The sequence below is a fragment of the Macrotis lagotis genome, chromosome 3 (genome assembly GCF_037893015.1).
Source record: "Macrotis lagotis isolate mMagLag1 chromosome 3, bilby.v1.9.chrom.fasta, whole genome shotgun sequence".
Lineage (NCBI taxonomy): Eukaryota > Metazoa > Chordata > Mammalia > Peramelemorphia > Peramelidae > Macrotis > Macrotis lagotis.
This window is the reverse complement of record NC_133660.1, coordinates 304,047,893-304,063,626: the sequence shown is the minus strand read 5'-3', so window position 1 is coordinate 304,063,626 and position 15,734 is coordinate 304,047,893. Positions and strand designations below refer to the sequence as shown.

The following is a 15,734-nucleotide window of genomic DNA, read 5'->3' as shown; positions in this document are numbered from 1 at the left end:
ATATGTATATATATATATATATTATATATATATAATATATATATATATGTATTGGATTTCACAGAAGTCTTAGGGCAGAGTTAAGCTATTAATTTCCCTAATACTTTTGATACTCCTAGAAAACATCTAGAGGAAAACAAAAAGACATGCTAAAGTTGGTCTTCTCGGTAACCATGTAGTCTTAGCAATCTGGAGTAACTCCCTAAGGATTTTCCTCAGCTTTGGTCCAAGTTGAATGGAAAAGTTCCCTTAGCCAAGTCACCAATTCACTGTGCTTTTATCTTCCCTGGTATTCTGAAAAAGCTATTTTCCCCATTATGATGTTTTGGAGAGAATTAATTAGATGAATTGTGGTACAGTGGCAAGTCTGCTCAATTTTAGAGCAAGGTTTCGAATGTTGAATCTACTAACATATATGGGTTGACCTTGTGCAAATTGTTTAAATTTTTGGATTCCATCCTTACCTGTGAAATCTTGGTAGATTTGGTAAGGGAAAGGGAGTAGCATAGTATAATTACTGAGATCCATTTCAGCTTAACATCTGTTGTCTCATGACTATATTTGTGATTGATTATTAACATCAATTCTTATTCTTCAGTAAAGAAGAAATATGGATACTCCTTCTGAAACTATTTCCTTATTAATAGAAATAGTCAAATGTCTGAGTAATCTTTGCAGAGATACTTGCAACCATAACAGTGAAAGATATTATCAAGAGATAGAATGTAGATATTTAAAATAAAATTAAGACATTATTGAAATTCATCCATATTTTGGGGAGAAATTATGCAATTTGGGGATGGGAAATGAAAGAGGATCAGGAAAGATCAGGGACATGGAAGCCAAAGCATAAGTATCAAAGTAAAGTTGACACCAAAATCATCGCAAAAAGTAGCAGAGTCAGAGGTTATTTGGGGGAGGAGGTGCAATAAAAGATCATTAGATTTTAAAGTAACATTATCATTAGTAAGCTATAACTTCTCAACTGTTATATTGACTTTAGGAACTCAAGATATTTATCCTAAAATAGGATTAACCATGAGGGAGGAGATATTTGATAATTTTCTTGAAATATACATTTTTATGGAAAATAAATGTATTAGTTTTCATATTACTATCCCTGGAAAATATAGGTAAAATCAGGTAGTGGAAATTAGGAGCATCAGGAAAGAGGGTGAGTTTGATCCAATATACAGAGAGACTATAGCAAATGAATAAGTTGCTTCAATGTATAATAAGAGCCTTAATCTAGAAAATGAATTCCTGAATAGGCATGCGGTTGATTTTTTGCAAGGAATGTTAAAGCTGGATTCAAATTTTGAAGTGGTCACTAGAAAGGACTCTTAAAGACACTTCAAATTCCATATCCCATAAAACTTACACAGCTATGTTTTGAACCTATTATCAAACTATCTAGCTCCAGTTCTCACAAACCACCCACAACAAATATTCTCTTTTATACTTGGTACTTATTATCAAAATTTCTGTTTTGAGATAAATAAAAGTAATTTGGTATACTGTGAGAAATGCTGCAAAAGATTTTATAGACATGAATTCTGATCTCAGCTCAGCTAGTGACTGCCTGTGAGACACTTAATGAGCATTAAATTTATTTGCGAAAAAAAAAAAGATGAACATCAAGAAAAATCAAATTCTCCATAGGTATTTTACAAAAAATTCTACATACATATATACACATGAATATATATTTTGTGCATAAATATTTTTCCCTTAAGAATCTGATTTTTTAAAATATTTTGTTGGAAAATAAATAAAATACATTTTTACCATACTCACATAAAGTTTATTATTTTTTCTAAATGTAACAGTATAGTTTAGATTTTGTCAAAGTCTTTTCTAGCTATTTGTTTTATAAAACGTTTTAACACTTGTGATGTCTCAGAATCTGCTTGTCAGAGAAAATCTGCTGTACAGAATTGTACTATCATTAATTTTTTCCCCAACCATTTCCTTGGATCTCCCTGACCTAGCACAAGAAGAATCAAGGATTCTTACTTACTCTTCCTAGAATGACAGAAAAAATAATAATAAATGCAATAATTGACAAAACAATGTCTGACTTTTGAAAGATTTATAATCCCTAGATGTACGATATTTTTGTCTGAGAAACTTATTTTTTATGTTTTCTTTTTTTATGCAAGGCAAGTAGGGTTAAGTTACTTGCCCAAGGTCACACAGCTAGGTAATTGTTAAGTGTCTGAGGTCAGATTTGAACTCAGGTACTCCTGACTCCAGAGCTGGTGCTCCACTGTGCCACCTGGTGGCCCCTGAGGAACTTTTTTAATAGAATCACACGCTCCCTATAAATATCCTTGACATTCATATTGGAGGAGCTATTTCCATTGTCTCTATTTTGTAGGAAAATGAATACTCAGGATTATTAAAGATGAGAATCAGTAGCCTAGAGATCAAAATTTCCATTATTGCAGAACTTTACCATTAAAACATTTAACTTGATTCTTAATTTGTTCAGAATCAAGGCACTGGTCCATGTGGCATCCTATAATTCTTGGCTTTTCATTGCAGATCAGACAACTCTCATTTCTCTATTCACTGCCTAAACTTCATAAATGGATAATGGAAGAAACGTGACTGAATTCATCTTATTAGGACTTACACAGAATCCAAAGATGCAAAAAATCATATTTATAGTGTTTCTTGTCTTATATATGGTAACTCTGGCAGCCAACCTACTCATTGTGGTCACTATTACTACTAGTCATGTTTTAGGTTCCCCCATGTATTTCTTCTTGGCACACTTGTCTTTCATAGATACAATTTATTCATCTTCTTCAGCTCCTAAGCTGATCATGGATTCCCTCCATGAAAAGAAAGTCATCTCTTTTAACGGGTGCATCACCCAAGTCTATGCAGAGCATATCTTTGGGGGCACTGAAATTATTCTACTCATGATAATGGCCTATGATAGATATGTAGCCATCTGCAAGCCCCTCCACTACATGACCATCATGAACAGGAGGTTGTGTGTCATCTTTGTGATTGTTGCTTGGACAGGCGGCTTTCTGCATGCAACAATCCAGATTCTTTTCACAATCTGGCTCCCTTTCTGTGGACCTAATATAATTGATCACTTTATGTGTGACTTGTACCCTTTGCTCAATCTTGTCTGCATGGATACCCATACCCTTGGTCTATTTGTGGCAGTCAACAGTGGTTTTATCTGTTTGTTAAACTTTCTTTTATTGATGATATCCTATGTTGTCATTCTACATTCCCTGAAAGATCATAGTCTGGAGGGCAGACGCAAAGCCCTCTCCACCTGTATCTCCCATATTACTGTAGTTGTATTATCTTTTTTGCCTTGTATATTTGTGTATCTGAGACCTGCAATCACTCTGCCTATAGATAAGGCGGTAGCTGTATTCTATACTATGGTGTCCCCTTTGTTAAATCCTTTAATATATACCCTCCGGAACACAGAGATAAAAAATGCTATGAAGAAGCTCTGGCATGAAAAAGTAAATTTACATAATAAATAAATAGCATGAATAGAAGAAAAAGAGTAGTCTTAAGTAGATTGGAGTGATCAAATTCTTAGACAAATGAAGTGAAATCTATGGGGGGTCACTAATTACATTTATAGGTCTTTCATCTAGTTGAAAGCAGCTTAGCTTTGCACATGATTACCATAAACTTATTTATCTAAATCATGGAGAAAGCAGTTGTAGTATAAGAACAAAATTAGAAATAGTTGCACCACTAAATTTTCAAGGAGCAAAATACTTATTCTCAAGTACTAACACCTTCATCTACAAATACACACAATGTACTCTATCAGTGGGTTCTCTTCCCTCTTTTTTATCCTCAGAGTGATTTCTTTATGAAATTCTTCCTCATCAACCTTGTACTCTTCGGAAGCAACCTTTGGTATCTGCCATCTCAGCAGTGATGGTAATGTGTTCTAGGGTCTTTATCTTACTTCAACTTGGTATGTATTGATATTGCTACTATCTCACTCTAAATCTTTATGCAAAAAAGATTTTGAAATCTAGATAATGGTTTAAAATATTGTAATGATGATTTTAAAACAGTGATATGCAATTATGGACATGGTCAAAAATGATTGTTCGATTATTGTCAACCTTATCTATAGTGCTTTAACACCTCAATCAATCATCCATTCTGTCATATTGCAATCTAACTTCCCCAAACCCTATTTTTTACTGAAATGACGCTTTTTGCATCAGTATTTTAAAGATCATACCTACTACTTTAGGTCAGAAGTGGAGGAGAAATTTTGGGTTTACACTAATTTGGGTTTACAAACTGGCCCTGAATTGTCCTGCCTGGCTAATGAAGAAGAATAACCTCAAACAAGCTACCATATAAACAGTTCCAGATCATATTAAAAAAATATATTTCTAATCCCATATAAAAACAATTTTAACTTTTATTTTTAAACATTTGAGTTCCAAATGTTATTCCTCTCTTTCCTGCATCCTTATCAAGAAGGCAAACACTTTGTTATAGATTATTTAAGTGCATTCAAGCAAAACATATTTCTATTATAGAAATGCTATGAGAGAAAACATGGACAAAAAGCAAGAAATGTAAAGAAAGTTTAAAACCAAGGTTTGCTTTGAGCTGCATTTAGATGTTATTATTTTTTTTTCTTCTGGATTAGTATAGCATTTTTCATCATAAATCTTCTGGAACTGTCTTGGATCATTTTATTAGTGAAAATAGCTAAATCATTTATTCTCAGTTCACTGTGCATCATTTCATGTAAATTTATCCACTTGATCTGAAAGCACTCATAATTTCTTATAGCATAATAAAACTCCATCACATTCATTTGCCACTACATGTTCAGTCATTTCCTAATTCATATGAATTGCATCAATTTTCAATTATTTGACAACACAAAAAGAACTATTATAAATATTTTGTACCTAAAGAACATTGTCTTTTTAAAAATCTCTTTGATATACAGATCTAGTAATGGTGTTGCAGGATCATAGGGTATGCAGAGCTTCAAACTCTTTGAGCATAATTCCAAATTTCTCTCCAGAGTAATTGGATCACTTCACAATTGTACGTAGAGGAAATTATTCTCACTATGACATTAACCATTTTCTTTTTTTGTCATATTAGGAAATCTTTTTTTTTAATTTATTCCCCCTCCTCCCTACCCCAATCACATTATTCTTTTTTTACTTTTGGTTCCTTCTGATAATCTTTATCTGCCTTTGGCATCCAGAGGCACCATAGATCCTGTTTAGTATTTCTAGGATTAACTAAGGATTTACAAAATTGCTGACCATTCTGGAATGTATGCTAAATAATTTTGTACTTTCTTTATACTGAGAAGGCTGTGGAAAGGACATACAATGGGGCCATAACATTGAGCATAGTTCTTGCCTTCGATATTTCTTGTCTTTGTGAACTTGACAGTTTCCTCAATTATAATATGAGAGGACTAAATTAGAAGGTCTCCAAAGTCCCTTTCAGCTGTGGATTGGACTAATTATCACCAGATTTTAAATACCATTTTAAAATCTCAAAGAGGTTGACAAATATTGTTTCAGTTGCTAGTCGCAGAAACCCTATGAAGTGTGATTGTTGTTGTTCAGTTACTTCAAAAATGGCTATACATGGTACACTCATTGGGAGTTTTCATGGCAAAGATAATGGAGTGGTTTGCCATTTCCTTCTCCAATTCATTTTATAGATGAGGAAATTGAGGCAGACAACATTTACATGAATTGCCCAAGGTTAAACAACTGATAAGTGTCTGAGACTGGAATTGAACTTAGGTCTTCTTGACTCCCAGTCCAGTACTCTATCCACTGCGCAACTTCGCTGCCCATCTAGATCTATCATTGCTGAAGACAGGGACAGCTGGGGTTCAACTAGGTGTTGAAATCACCAATCTTTCTGACTTCAGGGAAGTAAAGGCTTAGATTTTAAATTGCAAGGTTGCAAATGTTGTAAAAGATTTACAAGTTACTACAAAAAGTTTACAAACTAAAATAAAAAGTTCACAAGATAGGTTCTTTGGAGAAGCAACCAGATAGTGAGTTTCAGTACTGCTGTGAGTAAAAGGAAAAGAGAGACTTCAAGGACAGACTTGTTATCAGAAGCTGAGGGAAAGAAGGGCTAAAGTGAAGGCAGGAAACCACTGATCCCTAATGAGGGAGAATAGTCATATGGGAATCAAGTCTGCATCCAAGGGAGAATAATAAAGAGGATAATCTAGTTAAGAAGGGGGTAAAAGAGAAAAGGAAAGAAAACAGTCGGGATCAAGTAATTGGCCTTAGATGAACATATTTCCAGCCACATGGAATTGGGGCCACATGGGTCCAGCAGCATGGAATTAAGATCACATGGATCCAGCCTGGAGAAAGGATTGGGGAAAGAAACTGAGCAATAGCTGCCCAATTGAGTTGCATAGGGAAAAGAGTTTTATTAGAAAATCTGATAAATAGGGGCGGCTAGGTGACACAGTGGATAGAGCACCAGCCCTGGAGTCAGGAGTACCTGAGTTCAAATCCGGCCTCAGACACAATAATTACCTAGCTGTGTGGCCTTGGGCAAGCCACTTAACCCCATTTGCCTTACAAAAAAAGCCCCCTAAAACAAAAAAGAAAAAAATCTGATAAATAGCAGATGATACCTCAGAATACTTATAATTTTTCATTTTTCTAATCAATAGTGATTTAGAACATTTTTGTAAGATTACAAATATTCTTCATATTCTTCATTCATATCATTTGACCATTTATCATTAAATTATGACTTGTATTTTTAAAGACTACACAATTTTCCATATATTTGAGAAATTAGATTTTTATCAAAGAATATATTTTTTTCAATTAGGACTACTAAGTGTTTGTTTTTCTCTATCCTATTTTCCTCTTTCCATCTTTCTCCCTTTCACATTTCACCCTGCCTTTCTAGAGTGTTGTCTTTCTAACCACTGCCTTCCAGAACCCTCTTCCCTTCTATCAGTGCCCTCTTCCTTATATCCCATTCAGTTCCTACATCCCTATAAAGTTATATTTCTATATCTAATTTGCCATTCTCTCTTTGAACCTATTGTGATGAAAATAGGGTACTCTATAATAAACTATCATCCATCTTTCCTTCCATGATAAAAACTTATTTGTGTCACATTTATTTGAGAGGATTTACTCCATTCTACTTCTCTCCTCTTCTTCCAGTGCATTACTTTTTCCGTTCTTTTCATTTTAATTTTTTATATACCATCCCATTATAGTCAACTCATATTCTTTTCCTCTATTTATGCCTTGATAAGGTTCTTAAGAGTTATATATATCATCTTCTCATGTAGGAAAGTCAATTGTTTCTTATTGAATACCTTATAATTTTTCTTTCATTTACCTTTGTATGCTTGCCTTGAGTCTTGCATTTGAAAGTCAAATTTTCTTTGATCTTTTCTTCAAGTTTGCTTGAAAGTTGTCTTCAATGAATATCCATTTTTCACCTGAAGGATTATACTCAGCTTTGATGAGCAGATGATTCTTCATCACAAGCCTAATTTTTTTGCCTTCCTGCATATCATATTTCAAGTCCTCAAATTCTTTAATGGAGAAGCTTGCCAGCTTGTGGTATCCTATCTGTTGCTCTATGATACTTGGTTTCTTTCTAAGTAATTGTAATGTTTTCTTCTTGACCTGAGAGATCTGGATTTTAGATACCATGTTCTTGAGAGTTTTCATTTTGGGATTTCTTTTAGGAATTGATCAGTGGATTCTCTCCATTTCTATTTCATCCTCTGCTTCCATGGTAACAGAACAGTTATCTTTAATAATCTCTTCAAATATTACATCCAGACTGTTTTCTTTCTTAAACTGTGACTTTTAGATAGTACAAAAATTCTTAAACTACATCTCCTAAATCTATTTTCTGGGTAATGTTTAATTATATATTTCATATTTTTACTATAATTCATTCTTTTAATTTCATTTTTAAATGTTTCATAAGGAATTATTTTTGTTCAGTGAGCTTTTGTACCTCCTTTTGCAATTTTCAAATTCTACTTTTAAAAAGTTATCCTCTTCAGTGAACTTTTGTACATTCCTTTTTCATTTAGCCAATTGTTTTTAAGGTATTATTTTCTTCACTTTTTTGTGTCATTTTTTATTAAGATTTTTTTTATTATTTTCTCTCATTGTTCTCATTACTTTTTTTTAGGTTTTTTGGTAAGGCAAATGGGGTTAAGTGGCTTGCCCAAGGCCACATAGCTAGGTTATTATTAAGTGTCTGAGATCAGATTTGAACCCAGGTACTCCTGACTCCAGGGCCCATGCTTTATCCACTATGCCACCTAGCTGCCCCTTGTTCTCATTATTTTTTTCCATTTTTCCTCTTTCTTATTTGATTTTTATATAATTTTTGAGCTATTCCAGGAATTCTTTAGGACCTGAGCCCAATTCATATTTGACTTTAAGACCTTGGCTTAGATTGTTATCTTCTTTTGAGTTCTTTTTATCTTCCTTGTCACTATAGTAACTTTCTATATTCAGATTATTTCTATCTTCTTGCTTACTCATATTATCATTTATTTCTTGATTTTTAACAATTTTGCTAAGGCTGGGCTTCACTCCCAAGGGTGAAGGAGACAAGGTCTAAAGCTAAACATTTTCTGTGTTGGTCTATGCAGAATTAGTTCTTGGGTCTGCTCATTTTCAGTTCTTGTAAGGATGTATGATTCCAGTAGAGATGTGGTCTCTGATCTCCTGTCCTGCACTCTCATCTATGAATGTCTACAAGTACTCTTTCTCTCCCAGAAATGTCACCAAGGTACCCCCGACTATGACCAAAAACTTTATTTTGTTAGTTTCCCCTTACTCTGGAACTTCAACTAGAATCTACCAATGGGGAATGCAACCCAATCACAACCAGGGTTCCTTGTAATCTCCCATTGACCTGTTATTCAATCATTTTACTTGCTGTGCATTGAAAACTCAGAAGGTCACACCTACTATTTCAGGTGCCCTTGAAGCTTGCCAGGAAATGGCATGTACTCCAGACTTCATCTTGAGGTAGTATTTTAAAACTGTTTGAAACAGAAATTGGGGAAGCTCTGACAAAATTCTGCCTTTATACTATGTCATCTTGACCCTTTTCCACATCCTCTTGCCTCCTCCCCACTCCACCCCCTGCCTAACAACTCAGAATGAATTTCAACCATCCCTCCTTTCTGCTTTCTTGAAATCTACCTGTTGCCAAAGCTTGTGCATTGTCCTTTGTCCCTAACATAGCTTTCTCTGAGAGCAAAAATTAATTTGTAATTGCTTCTGGAAAGTTATGAAAATTGCCTATGCTTCGTCTCTTCTTTCTAACCCTGTTACATCTGGAAGTGGAAATAGGAAAACTCACTTCCAGGTTCAACATTTCTTTAACAGTTTTGCCTTCTTTCTTCTTTCTTTTTGTTTCTTTTTTTCTTTTTTTGGTTTGTTTTTTTTTTTTTTTTTTGCAAGACAAATGAGGTTGTCCAAGGCTACACAACTAGGTAATTATTAAGTGTCTGAGGCTGAATTTAAACTCAGGTACTCCTGATTCCAGGGTCCGGTGCTCTATCCACTGCACCACCTAAGTGACCCCCCCCCTTCTTTTTTCTTTCAATAAATTTAGAATTAAATGAGTGGTTTACATTCAATTTCCTTTCGTAGAATATATGTTCCTTATGGGCAAGGACCAGGTTTTTTCCTTTCTCTTAAATATGGATCCTCATACCAAGTGAGCGCTTCCTAAATTCTTCTTTACTGACTGGCCAATTGATTAAGTACTCAAGGTCTGGAACTTGAGTTCTATGGCCAATCTTACTAGTAATTCGATGTGATATTGGAAGAAGATTCATGAAACATATAGAAATCCAAACGCAAAGATGTTGTTAATCTTTATATACCCAAAGGACTCTGATTTCCTCTTTTATAACATTTACATTCTCATCTGGTATTTTACTTTTTGTAACATCTACATAAATAAATGCTCAGGTGATCTGAGCAAAAGAACAAAACCAAAAACTAAGCTAGTCTTTTGGTAGTTTTTCATATTTTGGAGGGGGAGGAGGAGGCAAAATGAGGAAGGATTTCAGTCTTAATCTGTGGAAGAACATGATTTTCTTCAGGTCTAGGCCTAGAGGCAAGCTTTTTTTTCAGAAAAGTTTACAAATGAAAACATACTTTTTCGCAGTAAATAAAGAGGGCATTGATTTCATCAGCTTGAAAAATTCAATATCAAATATGAATTTTTAGATATTACAATGGTTAAAAGTAATGAACTTGGATTAAAGAGGACCTGAATACAATTCTACCTTAGAGATTTAATCATTTTAAGTTTCTTGGGAAGGCATTTAACCTTTCTTAATCTTGGTTTTCTCAGTTTACCATAAAATGGGGATAATACAATAACATCTCACAGAATTCTTATGAAAATACAAATAATTGTTTTACAAAACTTAAAGAACTTCAAAGTTACTAGCTATTTCATAATAATAAATAACGGTGGTATGTTAGGAAAAAGTATAAGAAATTACAGTTAAGCTATTGTTAGAATGGTATGCTTGCATGTTATAATATTAGCAATTACTTAGTAATACTTATACAAATAAAAAGATATGTATATAAGAATTTTAAAAAGAATTCATTGAGACAATATAAAAATAAATATGATAGTACCATACTCAAGGGGAAAGTCTTTTGCATCAGTTTCTCTTACTATTTAAGGAAGATTTGTTTTCTTTGTGATTGTTATTACTCTGTGTTTAACTTAACAGAAAACACTGGATTGAATATAGCAATTAAAAGTGAAGTTTTGAAGTACCCACATGACCCATTTTATATCTATAATGGACCCTCGAGTCAAGGGAGATACGAACTCAAATATATGTAGACAAGATGTGTGTCACTGGGTAAGTCATTCATCACCCCCTCTTCCATCTCTATGATTAATTTCACTCATTTGTGAAATGAGTATAAAGAAAATTCCTTACCTCAAATGTTTATTGTGTGGTTAAAATGAGATAATATTTATAAAGTACCTTGCAAATTGTAATGCTATACATATATACAGACATTAGCAACTATTGTTGTAATTCTGAGGTTTTTTGCTATGTGATTTCTTTGTGAAGATCTTACTGAATTTTATGCAGAGTTGAGCTTTCATAGATAATGGAAACATGAATTATTATTCATTTAGATCAGAGTCTTAAGGGGAAATATAAATAATGAGTATAGCTGACTATCAATTGAGTTTGTTTGTCTAGGTAAAAATACATGACATATCATTCATTATCATGACTCTTCCCCCTAAAGCAGATTTGTGTCACCTGGTATGGAACTGATCTGTAATCTCTGGGTGACTGGAGATGAACAAATCAGAACAGAGACAGTAAAATAAGTAATCAAGCAGAAGTTTCTTCCATTTTTTTTTTTGTAAGGCAATGGGGTTGTGACTTGCCCAAGGTCACACATATAGCTAGGTAATTTTGAGTGTGTGAGGCCACATTTGAACTCAGGTCCTCCTGACTCCAATGTCAGTGCTCTATCCACTGCATCAAATGGTTACCCCCCAAAATTTAATTTCAAACTGAGGAAAACAACTTTAAGCAAAGACCCATGTGCTGAAGCCCTGCCCCTATTGGGGAGGGACAAAAATTGTAGCAAGCCCAAGGAGGGGAAACAGAGGCAATGTAAGAAGTTTGAGTCATAGCAGGGCTTCATGTTCAGAACATGGATAAAGCAGATGATAAATGTTCAAGTTCAGAGGACACCACAGGGTGAGAACATCACAGGGTGAGCTCAAAGGACTGTTGTTATGCTTAACTCAGGGCCCAGCCTACTTTCTGGGCCTTAGCCTGGAAATAGGATGACTCCAAACATCTTGACAACTCTAATGTTTCTTTTCCTGTATTTCCTCTGAACTAGAGCAAAATGAACTGGGAGTAGGAGGTGATATTACTCTTTACAAGCTACCCTGCTCATGTCATAACTAAATTTTCCTGCTGTCACATTTAAAGAGGATAATGAAAAGATAGAAATTGGGACAGAGGAAGAAATTCAGAATATAGAGAGAGCTTCAGACCACATCTTGTAAAAATTGGTTCCATTTCATTCAATCTCCAAAATTTTTCAGTATCTAAATGTGTGTAAATTGATATGCTGGCCGATAGGAAGAAAAGTCAGAAATGAAACTATCTCTACTATCAGATAAGTTTATATTTTATTGACTGGATATAATATATGCCCATGCAAGTATTTTACTTGAATATTTAAGGAGAGAGAAAGGATATTAAAAAAGGGAGAATGAAGATGAACATCACAACAAAGTTGTTACTGGACCCTTTTGTGAATGATCAGGAGAATTTGACCTGAATAGAACACATCATATTTGAAAGTTGTAACACAGTTTTGTTTTATACTAAACAAGTCTTAGAAAGTGGACACAAGTTAAAAACCAAAATATTGGGAAAGGATAACTTCTTAAAAATTTTTAAAAACATTTTCTTTTTTAAATTTTGAGTTCTGAATTCTCTCCCTCCCACAACCTGTTCTACTGAGAAGATAAGAAATATAACATTACCTATGTGAAATCTTATAATGTATATTTTCAGATTGTCAAAAAAGGAAAGTGACAATATTGCACTTCAGTTTACCCTCAGAGTCCATCAGTTGTCTCCTTGGATGTGTACAGAATTTTCTCATCATGAGTTCTCTGTAATTGGCTTAGATTCATGTACTAAGAACAGTAGTCAAATATTTCAGTGTTGATCTTTAATATAATATTGCTATTACTGAGCACAAATATCTTCTGGTTCTTTCCATTTCATTTTGCATCAGTTTATGTAGGTTGTATCTTAACTTTTCAAGAACTACCCCTTGATCTTTTTTTTTTTTTAATTTAAGGACAAAAAAGATGTATTACATATTACTGTGATTAGCAGAAGCTAAAGAAGAGAGAGAGAGAATATAGGAGATTAACAACAAAAATTTCAGTTGTTGCCATCAGAGGATAACTAACATGCCTATGTTTGGGTGTCATATTTCCCAATAGGAATGACTTTCCAAAGGGAGACCTCAACTCAACTGAGGAGAAGGTGAGCTTTTAGAGATATCTCTATGTAGCAGTAGGTCAGAACAGAGGTGGGGTAATTAGTAGTATGGAGATGAGAAGTGTAGCTCAAAGAACAAAGATCTCCTCATCTTTTCATGCAGTGCAATAGCACTCCATCACAATCTTATGCAAAAACTAGGTCAGTCACATTTTTCGGTGTTTTGCCACTGCAAAGGAGGCAATAAAATAATTTTTATAGATCTAGATTCTTTTTTTTAAATCTCTTTGCAATATAGACTTAAAAGTGGTATTCTTGGGTCAATAAATTCATAATTTTATAAACATTTAAGCATAGTTTCAAATTGTTTCATAGAATGACTAAATTAGTCCAATATTCCATTAACATTTTTAGTCCATATAAGGCTCTAAACCCCTTTAATATTTGTTATTTCTTATTAGTGTAAGTTGGTACCTCAGAGTTATTTTAATTGAATTTCTCTAATCATTAATGTGTTAGAACATTATTCAATATGATAGTAGACTGCTTTCGTTTTTTTCTGAAAACTGCCTATTTATATCTGATAACCATTTAAGAATTAAGGAATGGCTCTTATTTATTTTTATTAATACATTTGAGTCTGTTCTCTATGTATTTGAGAAATGAAGCTTTTTCTGAGCACCTTGATAAAATAAAAAAGTTTTAATGTTTCCTCTTTGTAACTTTGTTTATTGCTATCACTGCTTTTTTTTAACCTCAGCTGAAACATATTGGATTTTGCTCTAGATCTTCATTTTAAATCTCCTTGTGTGTTTTCATTTCAATTATGGCTTTGTAAACAACATATTGGTGGATTCTGATTTCCAATTCACTTTCATTTTATGAATGAGTTCATCGCATTCACATTCACAATCATGATTACCAGAAGTATATTTTTCCATCTCATTTTCATCTATTAACTCTTTACTCTTTTTTTATTCTGTGCTTCCTCGATAATCTATTTCTTCTACCTACTACCTCTCTTAATCCACTCTCCTACTTATAATCCCTCCTATTTTTTCTTTTACCCTTCTTTTTCCCCATTAAGAGTTTTAATCTACATTCATACTTTATACTTATTTTTCTGTATGTAGATAGCATTTTCCATCACAAGTCTTTATGAATTTTCTTTGATCCTCATACAATGTTGCTGTTACTGTCTACAGTGTTCTCCTGGTTCTCCTCACTTCACTCAACATCAGTTCATGGTTTTTTTTTTTTTTCTGAAATATGCCTGCTCATCATTTCTTATAGAATAATAATACTCAGTTATATTCACATACCACAACTTATTCAATCATTTCCCAAATGATGGGCATCCTATCAGTTTCTAATTTTTGCCACTACAAAAAGAGTTATGAATATTTTTCCATATATGGATCTATTAGATAAGACAGATTTTATGTCAATAGAGTGTATATATAGATAGAGATAGAGAGATAGAGATGATAGAGATGTTATAGATAGAGATAGAGACAGATACAGAGACAGAAACAGAGACAGAGACAGAGGCAGACAGAGATAGAAATTGAGATGGAGATAGAGGTAAAGGTAGAGATAGAGATAGAGGTAGAGATAGAGATATGCACTCATATTCTTAAAGATGAAGAAAGTCATAATGATGCTAAACTGATCATAGAGCTCTACTGCTCATTTTATCTATAAATCATACTTAAGCATAAATAAGAGATTTAGTGATTTGCTAAAGTCTCATAGTCAATAATTATCTGAATGAGGATTTGAATTCAATTCTTCCTGTCTTTGAGTCTAGTACTCTAACCACTCGATGTAATTATTTCTAAATGAATAGCTTACTAAAAGTTACAACAAATCACTTGTAGATCTGGGAAAAGAACCAAGGTTCTGACTCTTAAGATTGGAAAACTGGAATTATTCTCATCACATCCTTAATACTATCTAATACTATATTTTATCACCAGAATATTATAAAGTTTAAAGTCAAAAGACGATTAGATAACTCAGTATGATCTACAAATAATAAAGAACTTAGGAGTTTCAAAACAATTTAAAGAATCTTTTTCAACTACTTTACATAGAAATGTGTTCACAATGGGTGATTATTAGGAGAAATTCTCTCTAATTTATCACTTTTGATAACACAGACTTATATTCTGTAGGAACCTGACTAGGAAATTCTAACCTGACTAGGAAAAATTCCCATTCTTCCAAAAAAAGTGATAATTAGATCATTTCCAAACTGTTTTCCTATTTTTAAGGTTAGCCTATTAACTACTAAAAAACAGCCCATTTTCCTTCTGTACATCTCTATTTTGTAGTTAGATGTTTACCTTCTATTGAGCTGAAATTTATAATTTTTATTAATTCTTCCAATTTCTGCCCTGAGGTTCAAATAAATGTTATAATTTACTAAGCCATGTAGTTTGAAATTTGATTAGTTTAGGCAACTGATACTAAAGATCCTCTATGTTTTCTTTTCATTTGGCCACATATTCCCAATCCTTTTAACCTATCCCTGTTTGGCATGTGTTCCTTAATAATTATGCAAAAGGAGCAATAATCAAACATTATTTAAAAAAAAAGATGTTGCTGTTTCCAGTAAGCATGAAAGTAAAGAAAATGCACTTAATTATATTTTGTGAGTATTTCCTTGTCA

The 15,734-nt window shown here is 33.3% G+C and overlaps 1 protein-coding gene across 1 annotated transcript; it reads left to right on the top strand.

The window, feature by feature from the left end:
* Positions 1–2,591: 2,591 nt before the first annotated feature.
* Positions 2,592–3,521, top strand: LOC141517089 (olfactory receptor 4C12-like). The gene has a single exon (XM_074228008.1). It carries the CDS (start codon positions 2,592–2,594, stop codon positions 3,519–3,521), a length of 930 nt encoding a protein of 309 aa, XP_074084109.1.
* The last annotated feature ends 12,213 nt before the right edge of the window (positions 3,522–15,734 follow it).